This window comes from Lolium rigidum, chromosome 3, assembly GCF_022539505.1.
Source record: "Lolium rigidum isolate FL_2022 chromosome 3, APGP_CSIRO_Lrig_0.1, whole genome shotgun sequence".
In the NCBI taxonomy this organism is placed as follows: Eukaryota; Viridiplantae; Streptophyta; class Magnoliopsida; order Poales; family Poaceae; genus Lolium; species Lolium rigidum.
In genome coordinates this window covers 391,899,996-391,915,523 of record NC_061510.1, presented here as the reverse complement: position 1 = coordinate 391,915,523, position 15,528 = coordinate 391,899,996, and the positions used below count along the sequence as shown (strand labels likewise).

General features: G+C 44.5%; 1 protein-coding gene and 1 long non-coding RNA gene across 3 annotated transcripts; one reads left to right on the top strand and one right to left on the bottom strand.

The window, feature by feature from the left end:
- Positions 1–1,644: 1,644 nt before the first annotated feature.
- Positions 1,645–3,184, top strand: LOC124700801. 2 transcript variants are annotated; one of them, XR_007001834.1, is made up of 4 exons: positions 1,645–1,741; positions 1,844–1,942; positions 2,233–2,376; positions 2,463–3,178. It is a non-coding gene; the product is annotated as an uncharacterized LOC124700801 (long non-coding RNA). The 2 variants fall into 2 exon arrangements; XR_007001835.1 differs by having other exon boundaries at positions 1,651–1,942; positions 2,463–2,625; positions 3,143–3,184.
- Positions 3,185–10,704: 7,520 nt separating this feature from the next.
- Positions 10,705–12,396, bottom strand: LOC124700800 (cupincin-like). The gene is made up of 4 exons (XM_047232872.1): positions 11,860–12,396; positions 11,689–11,769; positions 11,300–11,584; positions 10,705–11,211 (listed from the first exon to the last, which is right to left on the bottom strand). Exons 1-4 carry the CDS (start codon positions 12,394–12,396, stop codon positions 10,705–10,707), a joined length of 1,410 nt encoding a protein of 469 aa, XP_047088828.1.
- Between the last annotated feature and the right edge of the window lie 3,132 nt (positions 12,397–15,528).

The following is a 15,528-nucleotide window of genomic DNA, read 5'->3' as shown; positions in this document are numbered from 1 at the left end:
AACACTCTGATGGCTCCATCGAGCGCTACAAAGCGCGTCTGGTTGCTCGCGGTTTTCGGCAGCGTCATGGTCTTGATTATGAAGACACTTTCAGTCCTGTGGTCAAGCCTACAACCATCAGACTCCTTCTCTCACTTGCAGTTACTCGAGGTTGGTCTCTTCGACAGCTTGATGTGCAGAATGCTTTCCTTCATGGATTATTGGAGGAAGAGGTTTATATGCGGCAGCCCCCGGATTTGTTGATGCCGATCATCCAGCATTATATCCGTCGTCTTACCAAAGCACTCTATGGTCCGAAGCAAGCTCCTCGTGCTTGGCATGCCTCGTCTTGCAGCTGCTCTACGTGTTCATGGTTTTGCACCCTCTACCGCTGATTCATCATTATTTCTTCTACGGAGACCCGAGGTTACTATGTATCCGTTGGTCTATGTTGATGATATTATCCTAATCAGCTCCTCCCCGTCCGCTGCGGATGCCCCGGTTCATGCTCTTGGTGCTGATTTTGCTGTCAAAGATCTTGGCAAACTTCACTTCTTCTTGGGAATTGAGGTTGCTCCCTCTCGCCGATGGTTTGATCATGACACGAAGAAGTACTCCTTGGATCTCTTGCAGCGGGCTGGGATGCTTAAGTGCAAACCGACTACCACTCCTATGTCCTCCACCGACAAGATCACTGCTATTGATGGTGAGCTTCGTCTTCTCGCGGATGCTGCGTAGCACGAGGAGCATTGTTGGGGGTCTTCGCATCCGACTATTACGCGTCCTGATCTTTCTTATGCTGTCAACCGCGTTTGTCAGTATCTTCATATGCCTCGTGACACTCATTGGTCTGTTGTCAAGCGTATTCTGCGTTATGTACGACTCACAGTGTCTTACGGGTTATCTATTCGGCCCAGTTCTTCTGAGGTTATTTCGGCTTACTCTGATGCGGATTGGGCTGGCAGTCCTGATGACAGGCGATCCACGGGGGGCTATGCAGTGTTGTTTGGCTCTAATTTGATCGCCTGGAGTGCTCGAAAACAAGCCACAGTGTCTCGCAGCAGTACTGAAGCAGAATACAAGGCTGTTGCTAATGCCACTGCAGAGCTCATTTGGGTACAGTCGTTGCTGCGTGAGTTGAGAATTTCTCAACCACGGCCTCCAGTCCTTTGGTGTGATAACATCGGTGCTATATACCTCTCCGCTAATCCGGTATTTCATGCCCGAACGAAACACATCGAAGTTGACTTTCACTTTGTACGGGAACGTGTTGCACAGAAGCTACTACAAATCAAGTTCATCTCCTCCAAAGATCAACTTGCAGACATCTTCACCAAGCCACTGCCTTTACCACAGTTTGAGGCTTGTAGGCGCAATCTTACTCTTCTAGATTCTTTACGAAGTGGCTAAGATTGAGGGAGGGTGTTAGACTTTGTATTGTAGTCCATATGTGTATTATACCTTGTACATCTGTATGTCAATATATATATGTGATAGGCCACCCCTTTGAGGGTTGAGCCAGTTCCCACGATCAACGTACGTCTTACAATAAATACTGTGCATATTCAGACTTTTGGCTGTGATAATTTCTGAATCAATTCACATCTCAACTTCTTGCTATCTTTCTGATTTCATTTATATGTTTTACATTTTGTTCTATATTTACAGATTCAAGGAAGATCTGAGAGAGACTCACTGATTTGGACTTGCACTGGCGTGTCTCGGATGGCTTGGCTAGGATGCCCGCATAATAGGGATTTCCGTAATTCCTCTTCATGTCGTATTCAAATTCAAGCTGAGTGGATGAGCTTAAGTTAAATGGGACTGACACTTGTCTTTTTCAATCTCGTGAATCATACTGTAGGAGCAACTGAAAGATTGAACTGTAGTTCTCGCACGGATATTTGTTGATCAGCGTCTTTCCCATTGTAGCTCTACTATATTTGTGGGGTCTCTTGATACGGTGAGTTACATGTACTTCAATGTAGTATGCATGGCCTTGTTGACCATCTATTTTTTTTATGCAAATAACCAAAAGTTCCGTTTGGTATGAGCATCCTATACAGATAGTGAATCATGCGAAAATTGTCTCTAGCGAAGTGATGATGAAATGGTTTCTCATGTTTGCATCATTTCATGGAATTTTAGTGATCCTCATGAATGTAGTTCCATGCTCCAGTGTTATAGTTGTTTGAATTGCAATTATGGGCCTTATTTACAAAGTTGTTGTCTGGTATGTTTTTCCTTTGGCAGGATGATGTATGAATTGCCACCAGCAGTCGTCTGGGGCCGGGGCGCCGAGTGCGTGTTCTCTGACAAGGTGCTCTTGGCCTATCCCCACTGGGAATGGCATGGAGCAGGACAATAAGGTCTATGTGTTGTTGCAGCCGGTTCCAAGTAATTTCTTATGTCCCGCAACTTTTCTGTGGTTTGGTTTTCCTTTCATTGCGCCGTCTTTCTTCATGCTTCCCCCCCCCCCCCAGATTTGTAGGTTCATAATTGCTTGATAAGGCTGAATGGTCTACTCAAGCTTCTGCAATACGTCATTTTTTTTCTACAAGTGAGTCCACTTTGTTGCTTGCTGCAATCGCTTGTGAGTCAATGTGTTTGGTGTAGGTTAAATGGAGGTCAACTACTATATCAAAGGTAAGACCTTATTTAGTTTCAGAGATATAATTCCATTTTCTGATGGATGGGTTAGCACAAGTAGACAAATCGTACTGCTTACTGAGTGTACCTGATTGAGTGAATTTCGCGCTTTCATAAAATTTATTTCTTAGCCTATAAGGTGCCGAGGTGGTTTATTATGTGCTGAATTTGAATACCATGCGTAGCATATATGAAAATTACACCATAATGACATGCTGTGTTTTCGTAGTAACAAATGGGCCACTTTCTGGACTAATTGGCAGGTTAGCAAGTTATTTGATTATCTTATTTCCTCTAGATTGTAACATTTTTTGTTGTGTAATATTATCATGGTAATATTTTAGATATCATGTTTGTTAAGCTCCAAATAGAACATATTTGGATGTGTAGTTGTAGGCTCTCTTCTTTGTGAGTTGTGTGATGGAACATATGAGCACATTTATAACGTTTCTCATCTAAAACAAGTCATCTGTAATCTATGATCTTCTATTGATTTTTTATCTTTGTGTTCAAGGGGATGAGAATAGTTCAAGGGCCTGATGATTTGGTGGATTCTCACTTTGACCAATGCTTCCAAGATACAGAACATTAAGATTCAGTTATGGTTTCTTTTCCCCAGTGTTTTATTCATTTTACAGTATATTTTATCCGTATACAACAACTTGTCAGAAAGTTCTTGGGTCAGGGGGTGGTAGCAGTATGGCAGTACAAATGTGATGTATTGCATCCTGAACTAGCGATTAAATAGGTTTTCAGTTAGCATGTCAACTCAAGTGGGTTGATTGATCAAACTATGTGGTTTATTCGTCCTTGTCCATAGTAAACAAACAGAAAAGAGTTGCCAGTACACACCTGTTAAATGCAGTACTATACTTTTCTGAATGAAATCTTGATTTGATACTTAATCACATAGTCAAATGGTATTTAGTTTGTGTGGAAAAATACCATAGTTGATAAATGGAATTTACTTATAATGAAGAGGTTAACATAATGAAATGTTCATATGTTGTAGTCACATCTTTCCATCTGCAGTAAAACATGACATCGTGGTTCACTTCTTAATGGATTTTTACTTCGTGTAAGCTACTGTACCGGTTAACTCGAAGCTTTCCCTCAACAACCTGACAGGAAATCATGTTATCGCAAAACTTAAGTCGGTATGGAGTTCTTCTATTTCCTTGTGATGTATTTAATTTTTCAGAATCCCTTTGCCATCAGGAATACTACATTAAATTCTCTGAATATTCAATATGACTGGAAATTGTACCATAGAACTTTCCGAAATTTTGTACTGAATCTAGCTAGATGTACGTTAAAGAAAGTAGAGCATTAAAGGAGACATCGATAGTTGATTAAGTTATTGCTTGATTACCTAACCGTTTGAACATGAGGACAAGCTGCTCTCCCGTCCAGTGCTCTTTTGCTTCAGTTGCATAGTACAGGAATTCGATCTTCATGCTGGCACTGTATCACTGATCAGAGCATTTGCGCAAGCCAGAGTGGCAGGAGACGGTGAGAGGAGGCTAAACAGGCAAAAGTAGAGAAGAAATAGCAGTGGAGAAGAAAGCATGACCTATGCGGAGCTGGGAAAGGGGGAGAGGGGGAGGCACAACGGCGGCGGCTATGTTTGTTTTGGTGTACATTTTACTTAGGCACACAACTGCTAATGGCCCTTGGTCTGTCATAATGATCAACTATGTAGTGTCACGTATTGTGTCTTCTTAATTGGTACCAACTTTCTGATTATGCTATCAGTTATTGTGTATTTGCACGTAAGCAGCACTGTGCAGTTACTCTACAATGTTTGCATCACTTTTTTCTATAATTTTTGCTCTGAACACTTAAGTGAGTTTTCACTGAAGATGATAGTGTTGGAATTTGGGCGCAGTCATCCTAAAAGTGTAGTTGTCCTCTCATCATCCTAAAACAACCACTAAAAAAACAACCTAAAAACAAAAATTCTCCGCCGATAAAAAATCATGGTCCACCACACCTTCAAAGCTACAACGAAGCAGATGGAGCGGACCGGCAACGTTGTCAACGAGGAGACATAACCCTAGATGGGCCTAGGGTTCTGGCCGCCGCCTCACCCGATTGCCTCTTCTGTTCATGCTCCGGTTCGTCGCCCATCGCCATTGAACTAATCTTTACTATTATATTGTAGTTGGACGTACGTCGTACAACGCGTTTGGTGAAGGAGATTCGGAGCATCTGGACCGTTCAATCTGATTTAACAGCCTCCCCTTCGTCCGATCTATTTGAGAGCAAGTCAAATCTCATGGGAGGACAATCAATTAATTAGGAAAGATGTATTTCCTTCCTAAACAATCTCATAACCTCCTCCTCCCCTCCGCTGCCTCCGCGCCCCGTGTCATCCGCGACCGCGTGTTCTCCACGGGTTACACCGCGAGCTTCTACGGCGGCGCGGCGGGCATGCGCACCCGCAGCCGCGACAACGAGGAGGTCGGGGACGAGGACGTGTCCTCCTCAGGCTTCGGCGGCGGCCTCGGGATGTCGGCCTCCGAGGCGGCGCTGGCGCTGGAGGAGCGCGAGATGCCGCCCTGCCCGCCCGGCCTGCGCCAGTACTGAGTCCATGATCGTGCTCCGCCCCGACATGTCCGAGGAGGAGCGCCTCGCCCTCATCCAGCGCTACGAGGAGGTAAATACTATACCCTGCGATTCCGGCCATGAACATTCCGCAGTTCGATCGCCCTCCGCCGCTGCAGTTCAGTTCACACATGAGTTCCTGCGAAAATACAGTTGTAGTAGGAAGCAATGTGGCATCGTGTCTCTTGAACTGTTTAGCTAGCTACAATTCGATCACTGCTGGTACCCATCCAACTACAATTTGCACATGGATTCAAATACAAGGGCGTTAGCCATCGTGACAGCGTTCGCTTGAGTCTTCAGTCACTGTTTGGCATTAGTTGATCTGAAGGCTTTGGGTAAAGTATGGCTGCGTGAAAAGTTTATCTGTCTTTGTCAGATTAAGATGAACTGGTTAGGATATGAGCGCACGGTCGATCTCTACACCGCTTATTTGAAACAATGCACTCTTTGATGTGCATTTATACACCTCTAAATTGTTCATTACCTTTGTAGTTCCCACGGATAATCTTGCGTGAGCTTAATAAAGTATTAAAAAGGGGGATCTCATGAGAACATCAGATTGAAAGGGATCGTAGTTTCTCATCCATCTACTCATTTCTATATATTCTACAGTAGCAGAAGTGCACTTGCCAACAATGTATAAATATTTCCAGGTCTGTATGGAACACGAGGATCAGGTGTGTTGGTTTATACCATTTATCTTCCCTATATTTTTCATTTACATGGCTCATGCTTATAGGTTTTCTTATTGAATTATCATCTTCTAACACCGACTCATGTGAGGCCATCGATTAACCTATGCTATACATATGCAGATGATTACATGTACCACATATCCAGCGAGACAAGGTCCATCACTCCTCTTCCATTTGCGCCGAGCGCTTGCGGGCCTACCGTGAGCCTCCTCCATTGAGTGCCAGAATCTACGACGAGAAAGATGCTGGTCTATAACTCTATATAGTCGTCCAATCCGAGAAGCACATGAAAAAACTTACAATTATTCCAAGGTGAATTTGTAAATCTTAATTTTTATTGTTCAGCTCTGCGAATGCATATTTTAATCATTCATTAACCGAGAAACTCCCCCATGACTTGAGTAATTAGGGCTGTGAAAAGCAGACCAGATTAATGGTGCCATGATAAAAAAATGTTCCAGTCCTCGTTCATAAAACAAACTAGATGGCCTATCTTCTAAACTCAGTGCTCAACACAAGTGAAGACATCTATATAGAGAAAAAAATTCGGAAGATCTTCTGATTCCCATGATAAAAGCTAAAATAGTGCGACGTCAGCAGGAAGAGATTGAGCTGGACTGCATGCTTAGTTAATAATTACCGTGAATGGATAGTACCTCGCAGTGAAGTATTTATTTGGATGAACCAAATCGTTTTTTTCTTCAGCCACAACATGTATATTTTGTTCCATTACTGAATGAGCATATGTTTAGGTATCCCTAGAAAATGAAGATTTATTCACATTAGAATGAGCTTTTGACAAATATATAGGCAATTCAGATGTACTCTGAATCTGATAGAACAGAAGTACTGAGAAATGAGTGTTCCAAGTTTATTTTTTTTCTCTCACATGGGAATTCTCAGTCTGGGCGTTTGTAGTGTTGCCTCTAGATTCCACTAATTTCTATGTCCTATTTGTTTGGACACAAAACAATGTTTTCTAAGAAGCCATACGATTTCAATGTCCACATTGTGAGTGCTAAGCTATAAATCTTTAGTATGAACAATGCTATTATTTTCAATCCTGAGTTCTGCAAGTTCATAACTAAAAAAATATCTTTACTATTATATTGCAGTTGGTCGTAGGTTGTACAACGCGTTTGGTGAAGGAGATTCGAAGCATCTGGACCGTTCAATCTAATTTAATAGCCTCTGCTTCGTCCGATCTATTTGACAGCAAGTCAAATCTCACGGGAGGAAAATCATGGTATCATCAATTGCTATCAATCAATTAATTAGGAAAGATGTATTTCCTCCCTAAACAATCTCATAACCATATCAAGTTCTCACGGTAATTATGATGTCAATAAATCAGGGCACGGATTATATCAAGCACTCTGCCCTCACGGTAATGACAGCAGATCCCTCTCCCTAATTCTCCTCTCGCCTCCTGCCGAATCAGCACCGCGGCGACGGGACATAGCAGAACCGCGGTGGGTGAGCTGCAGCATGCACGCGTGGAAGGAGGACGGCGCTGCACGAGGACCGGCCGGAGAGCTCGGCCTCTCCTAGGGTGCACCTGACGGAGAGCTCAGCCTCTGGCCAGAAGGCTGGCGTGGCACCCTCCGGTGGCTAGGGGCGGAGCTGCGCTGGGAGGACGGACCCGGCAACCCCGTGTCCGAGATTGTGGCGCGGTCGCCCTCCAGAAGTTAGAGGTCCTTATCCTCCACCATACCCCGTCAACTGTGAGCCCCGTTTCTTCTTCTGTAACTGTGTTTCTTCATTTTTGGGCGTTGATTTGGCCGTTGCAACAGGGCTGGATCTGGTGGCATTGTGCAATGACATGACAGGTTCTCCGAATTTTGACGTTGTCTGAACGTGCAAATAGTTACGGACTAACACAACCTTTAGAAGACAAAGGTGAATTAAGGCAGTGCCATATGCAGCTTCATACATGATTGTGCGTCCTGAATTTCCGATTGAACTCCGCAAACAAAAGATAGGAATTAAGAGGTTTTGTGTACTGAAGGTTATTTTGACTTCAATTTCAGTATCTATAAGCTTACACATATTTGTGACTGAGCTGATTTTACCCCTATAAGGAAAAATGTATGCTAAAAATGTACGATTGTTCTCCTAAACCATATCTGGTAGTGAGCTATTATTAATTCTGCAATTATGCATTTAAGGTAAAATAATAATATTCTTACTAACAATTTGATTCATATTATTATCTATTTCCATCAGTATGCAATTTATTGTATCTACAAATATGTATTTCCTCTCTGAATTTACTGGAGTTCAGCTACGCATGGTCTGCCAGTTGCATATTCTACTTCACAAGGTCAGTAAAGAACAACATGGTTTATTCCATCTAATGCTTTTTTTTTCTGCAACTCACACATGTATTTTCATAAAAACCTTAACGCACAACTGTTCGCTTAGTTCCTACTTCTTTAGCTAAAGGAAAAAAATGATGCATTTGCTCGTGTTAATGCTAATAGAGATAAAGTTTAATGAAGGGATTCTTCTGTTGTTCCTAACATGGGTGAGGCATCATTGGCATATGCTAGCAGCTACAGTGTTAAAGTTATTTTTCCAGCAATCAGAAATCTGTTAACGAATGTCATACATCTATTTACCCTACATCTATCTATCTGTTTTTTAAAAGTGATTATTATGTAGTAATACTTCATGATGAGCAAATCACTCTTTGATGTGCATTTATACACCTCTGAATTGTTCATTACCTTTGTAGTTCCCACGGATAATCTTGGGTGAGCTTAATAAAGTATTAAAAAGGTGGATCATGAGAACATCAGATTGAAAGGGATCGTAGTTTCTCATCCATCTACCCATTTCTATATATTTTAGAGTAGCAGAAGTGCACTTGCCAACAATGTATAAATATTTTCAGGTCTGTTTGGAACACGAGGATCAGGTTTGTTGGTTTATACCATTTATCTTCCCTATATTTTTCATTTACATGGCACATGCTTATAGCTTATTGAATTATCATCTTCTAACATCAACTCATGTGAGGCCATCGATTAACCTATGCTATACATATGCAGATGATTACATGTACCACATATCCAGCGAGACAAGGTCCATCCTCCTCTTCCGTTTGCGCCGAGCGCTTGCGGGCCTACCGTGAGCCTCCTCCATTGAGTGCCAGAATCTACGACGAGAAAGATGCTGGTCTATATAGTCCAATCCGAGAAGCACACGAAAAAACTTACAATTATTCCAAGGTAAATTTGTAAATCTTAATTTTTATTGTGCAGCTCTGCAGATGGATATTTTAATCATTCATTAACCGAGAAAACTCCTCCATGTATTGAGTAATTAGTGCTGTGAAAAGCATACCAGATTAATGGGGCCATGATAAAAAAAAATGTTCCAGTCCTCGTGCATAAAACAAACTAGATGGCCTATCTTCTAAACTCAGTGGTCAACACAAGTGAAGACATCTATATAGAGAAAAAAATTCGGAAGATCTTCTGATTCCCATGATGAAAGCTAAAATAGTGCGACGTCAGCAGGAAGAGCTTGAGCTGGACTGCATGCTTAGTTAATACTTATCGTGGATGGACAGTACCTCGCAGTGCAGTATTTATTTGGATGAACCAAATCGTTTTTTCTTCGGCCACAAGATGTATATTTTGTTCCATTACTGAATGAGCATATGTTTAGGTATCCCTAGAAAATGAAGATTTATTCGCATTAGAATGAGCTTTTGACAATTATATAGGCAATTCAGATGTAGTCTGAACCTGATAGAACAGAAGTACTGAGAAATGAGTGTTCCAAGTATATTTTTTCTCTCACACGGGAATTCTCAGTCTGGGAGTTTGTAGTGTCGCCTCTAGATTCCACTAATTTGCATGTCCTATTTGTTTGTCCAAGACACCAAACAATGTTTTCTAAGAAGACATACGATTTTAATGTCCACATTGTGAGCGCTAAGCTGTAAATCTTTAGTATGAACAATGCTATTATTTTCAATCCTGAGTTGAGTTGTGCCAGTTCATAACTGAAAAAATAATACAACAATAATTGAGGAATTAAGAAGCTGAAAAAAATTGCGCAATGAACAAAGTCATGTGAAGTACTTACTGAATGAATCCTCTAAGTCATGGTATGATTATATCTTTCCATAAATCCTCTCCGATAGCGAGTTTGTTTATTTGTTTAATAAATATTTGCCTCTTCTAAATAAGACGAGTGAACGAATTGATAAGATATTCCGCAAAAGGAAATGAGAGGAAAATAAAATCTCCTTTTGGAAATTTTAAACCTTGCGAAAAAGATATATAAAATTACTGGATACTATATGGGAGTGAAAACCACCACGATTATTGTTGTCGAGAGTGAGATGTTGGTAGGCTGGTGACTAGAAAATACATTGGTGAAAAAGCTAAAACCAAATGGTTGTCTTGAAAGAAGGGTGAAAGATGTGACCTTGTACCTTTTGTGATTTACATGTAAAGAAAAAAAAGACGAGAACGTAGCAACGCACGGGCATTCAACTAGTGGTAAGTAGTAACTGTCCAACTAACTTTTATTTCACGAAAGAACTCACGTAGATGCATACATAACCGCGTACAGACCTGCTCATACATACAGTACATAGCATCTTCTCTGCCTCTGCTGCACGCACCTAGGAACGGGCATGTCCAGCTGCTACTTTATTCGATTCCCGTCACATGTACACACGCTGAGACGCACGCTGCTACACGTAACACGTCAGACCGCGCTGCTCAAGATCGTCGCGCGCGAGCGCGATCACTCACATGTCGGAGACGCCGCCGCCGTGCTGCTGCTGCTGCTGCGGGCCGCGGAGGAACACGGACTCCGTCTGCGCGCCGATGACCCTGTCCGCCGCCTCCCTCCCCTGTTCGCCGAACAGGATCGTCTTGGCCGGTGCGTCCAGCTGCTTCAGCAGGCTGTTCCGGCCCGCCAGGAACACCTCCTCGTCGTTGCTGACACCCACGCCGAAGCAGATCACGGCCAGGTTCCCCTCGTTCCCGGCCACGAACGTCGCCGGGTGGCCGGCCGGGAGCACGATCACCGACCCCTCCTTGATCTGGGCCCTCACCTGCCTATAGCCTCTCGATTCCTTCTGCTCCTGCTCCTCCTCCTCCTCCCTGCCGTGCTCACCGCGCTCCCGGCGCTCCGACCGGCCAGAGTCGGTGCCGGTCTTGTGCGGGCACGCCATCTCGAAGTAGCCGCTCCCCTCTACGACCACCGCGATCTTGGTCGCGCGGGTGGTGTATCTCGGCGCCAACATCGACCCCTGCACGCACGTACGGTGTACTATCATGATTCCGATCGAGTTCATGAAGTCCTGCATGACTAATAAGCTGTGCTGTTTGCATGCTTACGCGGGTGATGTTGGCGATGCCGACTTCCATGTCGAGGTCGCGGAGGTGGCGGCACTCGTCACCGGTGATTATGTGCATCCTGCCGTGGTTGTTCGAGTAGAGGGGCTTCTGGGAGGGGAGGCTCCTCGGCTTGATCTCCTCCTCCTTGGAAGAACCTGAGCCGCCGCCGCCGCCGCGTCCTCCCCTGGAGCACGACCTGCTCAGCTCCCGGATCTGCTCCTCCGACGCCTGCCATATCTCCCCCTTGCTCTGCCCTCGCATGCTCTCCAACTCCTCCCGCCGACTCTGTTTTAGTACACAACAATAAAATACGTGCAAAATCATACGGTTGCATATAAGCAAGAAACTATGCGTATAGTAATCATCGTGTGAAGATGAAGCGTGCGTACGTTGAATGCCGCCTGGAGAACCTCGTCGCTGAAGGCTCTGAAGAATGACTCCATGCCCTGGCCTCCAATCGGGAAGAACTCCTGCATATTCACACACCTCATGATTATCACTATGAATCATATGACTGAACGAAACGGATCGAGTGCGTCGTCGTCGTCGCCGCCGCTCACCTCGAAGCGGCCGGGCGTGGCGACGGGGTTGAGGAGCATGACGACGCGGAACCACCTGGACCGGTGGGTGTTGGCGGAGTACACAATGGATCCCGCCGGGATGACCATCACGTCGCCCTCCCTGACGCAGAACGACTCCCGCCTCCCATTCCTCAGCACCACCAGCACGCCCTCGCCTTCCTTGACGTAGAAGATCTCGTCGGCGTCGTAGTGGCTGGGCTGCAGGAACGCGCGCGGCGCCGCGTCCAGGCACGCCACGCGGTAGTCTCCGACGGAGCCGCGCAGGAGCTCGTCGTCGAACCGCTCCAGCACCTTGAAGTGGCCGTGGCGCGTGCGCGCCCATTCACGGAAGCTCTCCTCCCCGAAGTGGTACGGACGGCCACCCTCGCTGGAGGATTGCCCTTTTCCCCATTCCTCACGTCCTCCTTCTTCTCCCCTTCTCCATCCTACCTCTTCCCTCGACGCGAACGAGAGGGAGAGGCAGAGGGAGAGGACGAGGGCTAGCGCTAGCAATGACGATCTTGCTACTGTCTTCATTGTGAATTGTGATCGAGATGTTGGTGATCTCCGGGAGAGTGAGTGATGCAAATATATAGTGCGTGGCGATGAGTACGTGGAGCCATGCGCGCGGCCATGTGGAGGTCGGCGAACGTACGTGGCAAGAGCATGCAGAAGAGGCGCCATGCATGCGATGCAAGATAGCTGGCCTGCAACGAAGGGGACGACGCTGATTGAGATAGGAACAAACTGAGAAGCGACATTACTGATTACCTAGACGCGGTAGCTCGGCGACGAACTTTTGCGTCGGCGGAAGATATCCTCCAAGGCTCCAAAGCTCAACTACACTACCTCGGCGAGAGCCTTATCGTCGTTATCGATCAGCTATGGTTTATGCAGCTACCTAGCTTGTCACTAGATGCATGCATGCGTTCATGCATGGATGACACGGAAGTACAAGGTCCGGTCCGATCCTATCCACTCGCAGGAAACATTGTAGCTCAAGTGCACACTGACTGCTAAACACACTTTGCGGGGAAATGGAAACCTGCACTCAGTGAGGATAGAATCAAAATTTATGTGTGGTGAAATAAACAAGTACAACCCAAAATGAACTAGCTAGTTTGTTCACAGTTACACATACATGCTATGCAAAATATATGAATTTAGGTATGAGAGAAGGCTTTTCAGATAGCTAGCTCCGCCACTTGCCTACACAATTACATCCACGGCAAATTCAGTATACCACTCCCTCCATTTTTAATTAATCAAAGTCCTACCTTTGTTCTCAGTCAAACTCTTATAAGTTTGATCAAGTATAAAAAAATAAATTAACCACTATAAGAGTGTAACACTAAATTAGTTTAACTGGATTCATCATATAATATATTTTCCTGATAATTTTTCTTAGATATCAGTAAAAAAAAATCAAGATGGTAAAATTTCGAATGTTTGATGCAGAACAAGCCTAGTATTTCAACTAATTTAGAATGAAGAGAGAGTAATGAATCTTTTCGTATAAAAGAATGCAATGAATTCATAGGCATGCCAATGTAGATTAGATTAACTAAATATGCCTATTTGCGACCGGCCTATACTTGCATATTCGTCATAGCGGTCATTTATCTTCTAAAAGAAGTTAATTTTCTTAATTCTCGGTCTTTGGGGAATTTTTTGGCATTCATCTAACCGTTGTTCCTATGTTAAGATTTGATGTTAAGAGAAAAACTAATGTGTTGGTTCACTCTAAATTACGACTGAACTTTAGGCCTTATGATTTTATTTGTAAAATTCCTAACTCGAACTAGACAATGCTATTTTATTTCCAGCAGATAAGCAAATTATGACAACGAGGTGATTATTTGTGCATTTATATTCAGAAATTTTAAAAAATCAACTAAGAATATATTATATCTAAGTCAGCTACGTTATTTTTAGATATTGATTTATTTATTTTAACGAATAATACATTTTTATTTTGTAAATAATTTTTGAGGGAAATGTTGCAAATTATTATAATCGTGTTACATTAGCATGAAGTCGGAGGTCATAGACATGAAACAGTTCCCCAGCAGGGTGGTTCGAGGTCCAAAAAGCCAGAAGTAGGCTAGTTGCGTCCAAGATTTGGCTGAACTCAAACACTTTCATGAGCCCGATTCTAGTTCTTCTTTGGGCCCTCTCGAGTGATGCGCATGGCTAGTTCTTCCCCCCTGTTTTCCATGTTCTCCTGCAGCGAAATAGAGGAGCTGAGAAATCAAAGATACATCACACCTGGAGCCACCAAGGGTTCCGCCTCAAAGCAAAAAAAAAAAAAAATGCTGAAGTTTCTGCAACGGTCAGATACGTCCCTGCAACATCCCATGCATGGCACAGGCACACACGTTGACTCCTTTAACCATGGTGGTTAAGTGCACTGTACACAGGAGGTGAGATCACATCACATGGTTTCTCTCCGGACAGACATTTATTTTCTTCATTTCTTGTTGTGTCATTTCAAACTAACTTTTTTTTTGAACGGGAAAGGGGCACAAAGGCCCCCAAGCTGCTCAATTAAAACGTCGGTGGGAACAAATTACAAGAAGGACCCTAAAAAGGAAAGAAAAAACAACGTTGTCCTTAACTTCTACACACAGGACCCTAAAACATGGCGTCAAAACGCAATCGAGCCCATGGTCCACTCCACCGAGAACAAGATTCCATCGCCGGCCGCCGAGACACCGCCGGGGACTCACCACTTGACGACGAGACGACGCAGAACTCCGGCTAGAAGCTCTAGATAAGGCCTCCGATATGGAGGTTGAAAAATCGCCTGCACGGCGACTGGAGGGGCCGCCACTCCGGCCACAGATCACGGCGGCAAACACGGCCACCATGTAATTCCCTCCAAGCAGCAGCTCGAACCATCCCCACCATCCAAGAGAAGAACTCAAATGGCTGCTCCAAATCGTCCCCTCGCCTCCACGGCAGGCCGGAAGAAATGACACAGCTCTGCAAATGCTCCCCTTGAAATGGCTACTAGATCCCAGCGAGCATATTTGAAAAGCTCCAGCCAGGATCAAGGCCAGCCGCCATCCCCCATGAACGTCGACCAGCAGAAAATCCTCGGCATACTCCTGCGCCGCTCGCAGACAGCATGAAGAAGCTTCAAAAGATAGCTCAGCACTCCACCTCCTCCCCTCGCCACCTCGGCCGGCCGGAAGAGCTGGAACAACAAGAGCCACGACCTTATTGAGGAAAGCGTCAGCCCTCCTCTTCTCCCTAAACTCCACCCTCTGAAGCCAAAGGAAGAAAAAAAGGCGCCTTACATAGCCCTAGATCTGGCCGCCTCGATCTGGAACTTCGCTCCATTCATCTAGAAGAAAAAGGAGAAGCCAGACATCCCATCCAACCCTCGTCGGCCACCATGGCCGCCAGCGATAGAGGGACGAGCTGCCGGCACAGAAATCAGAAGAGAAGAAGTCCCACTCAGGGAAAAACGCCACAGGGGCAGTCGGCACGAAGGCACACGAAAACTCAAGAACTATCTCGAGATAGCTTCAAGTTACTGTAGTTGGTCGAGAGCAGCAAGGGGGAAAAGTCCAAACTAACTAGAAACGACCATGATTTATACCAAATATTTTTACTTGTTTAAATGTTATCATGTAGCCAAATCTCAATCTTTTTATTCCGGTA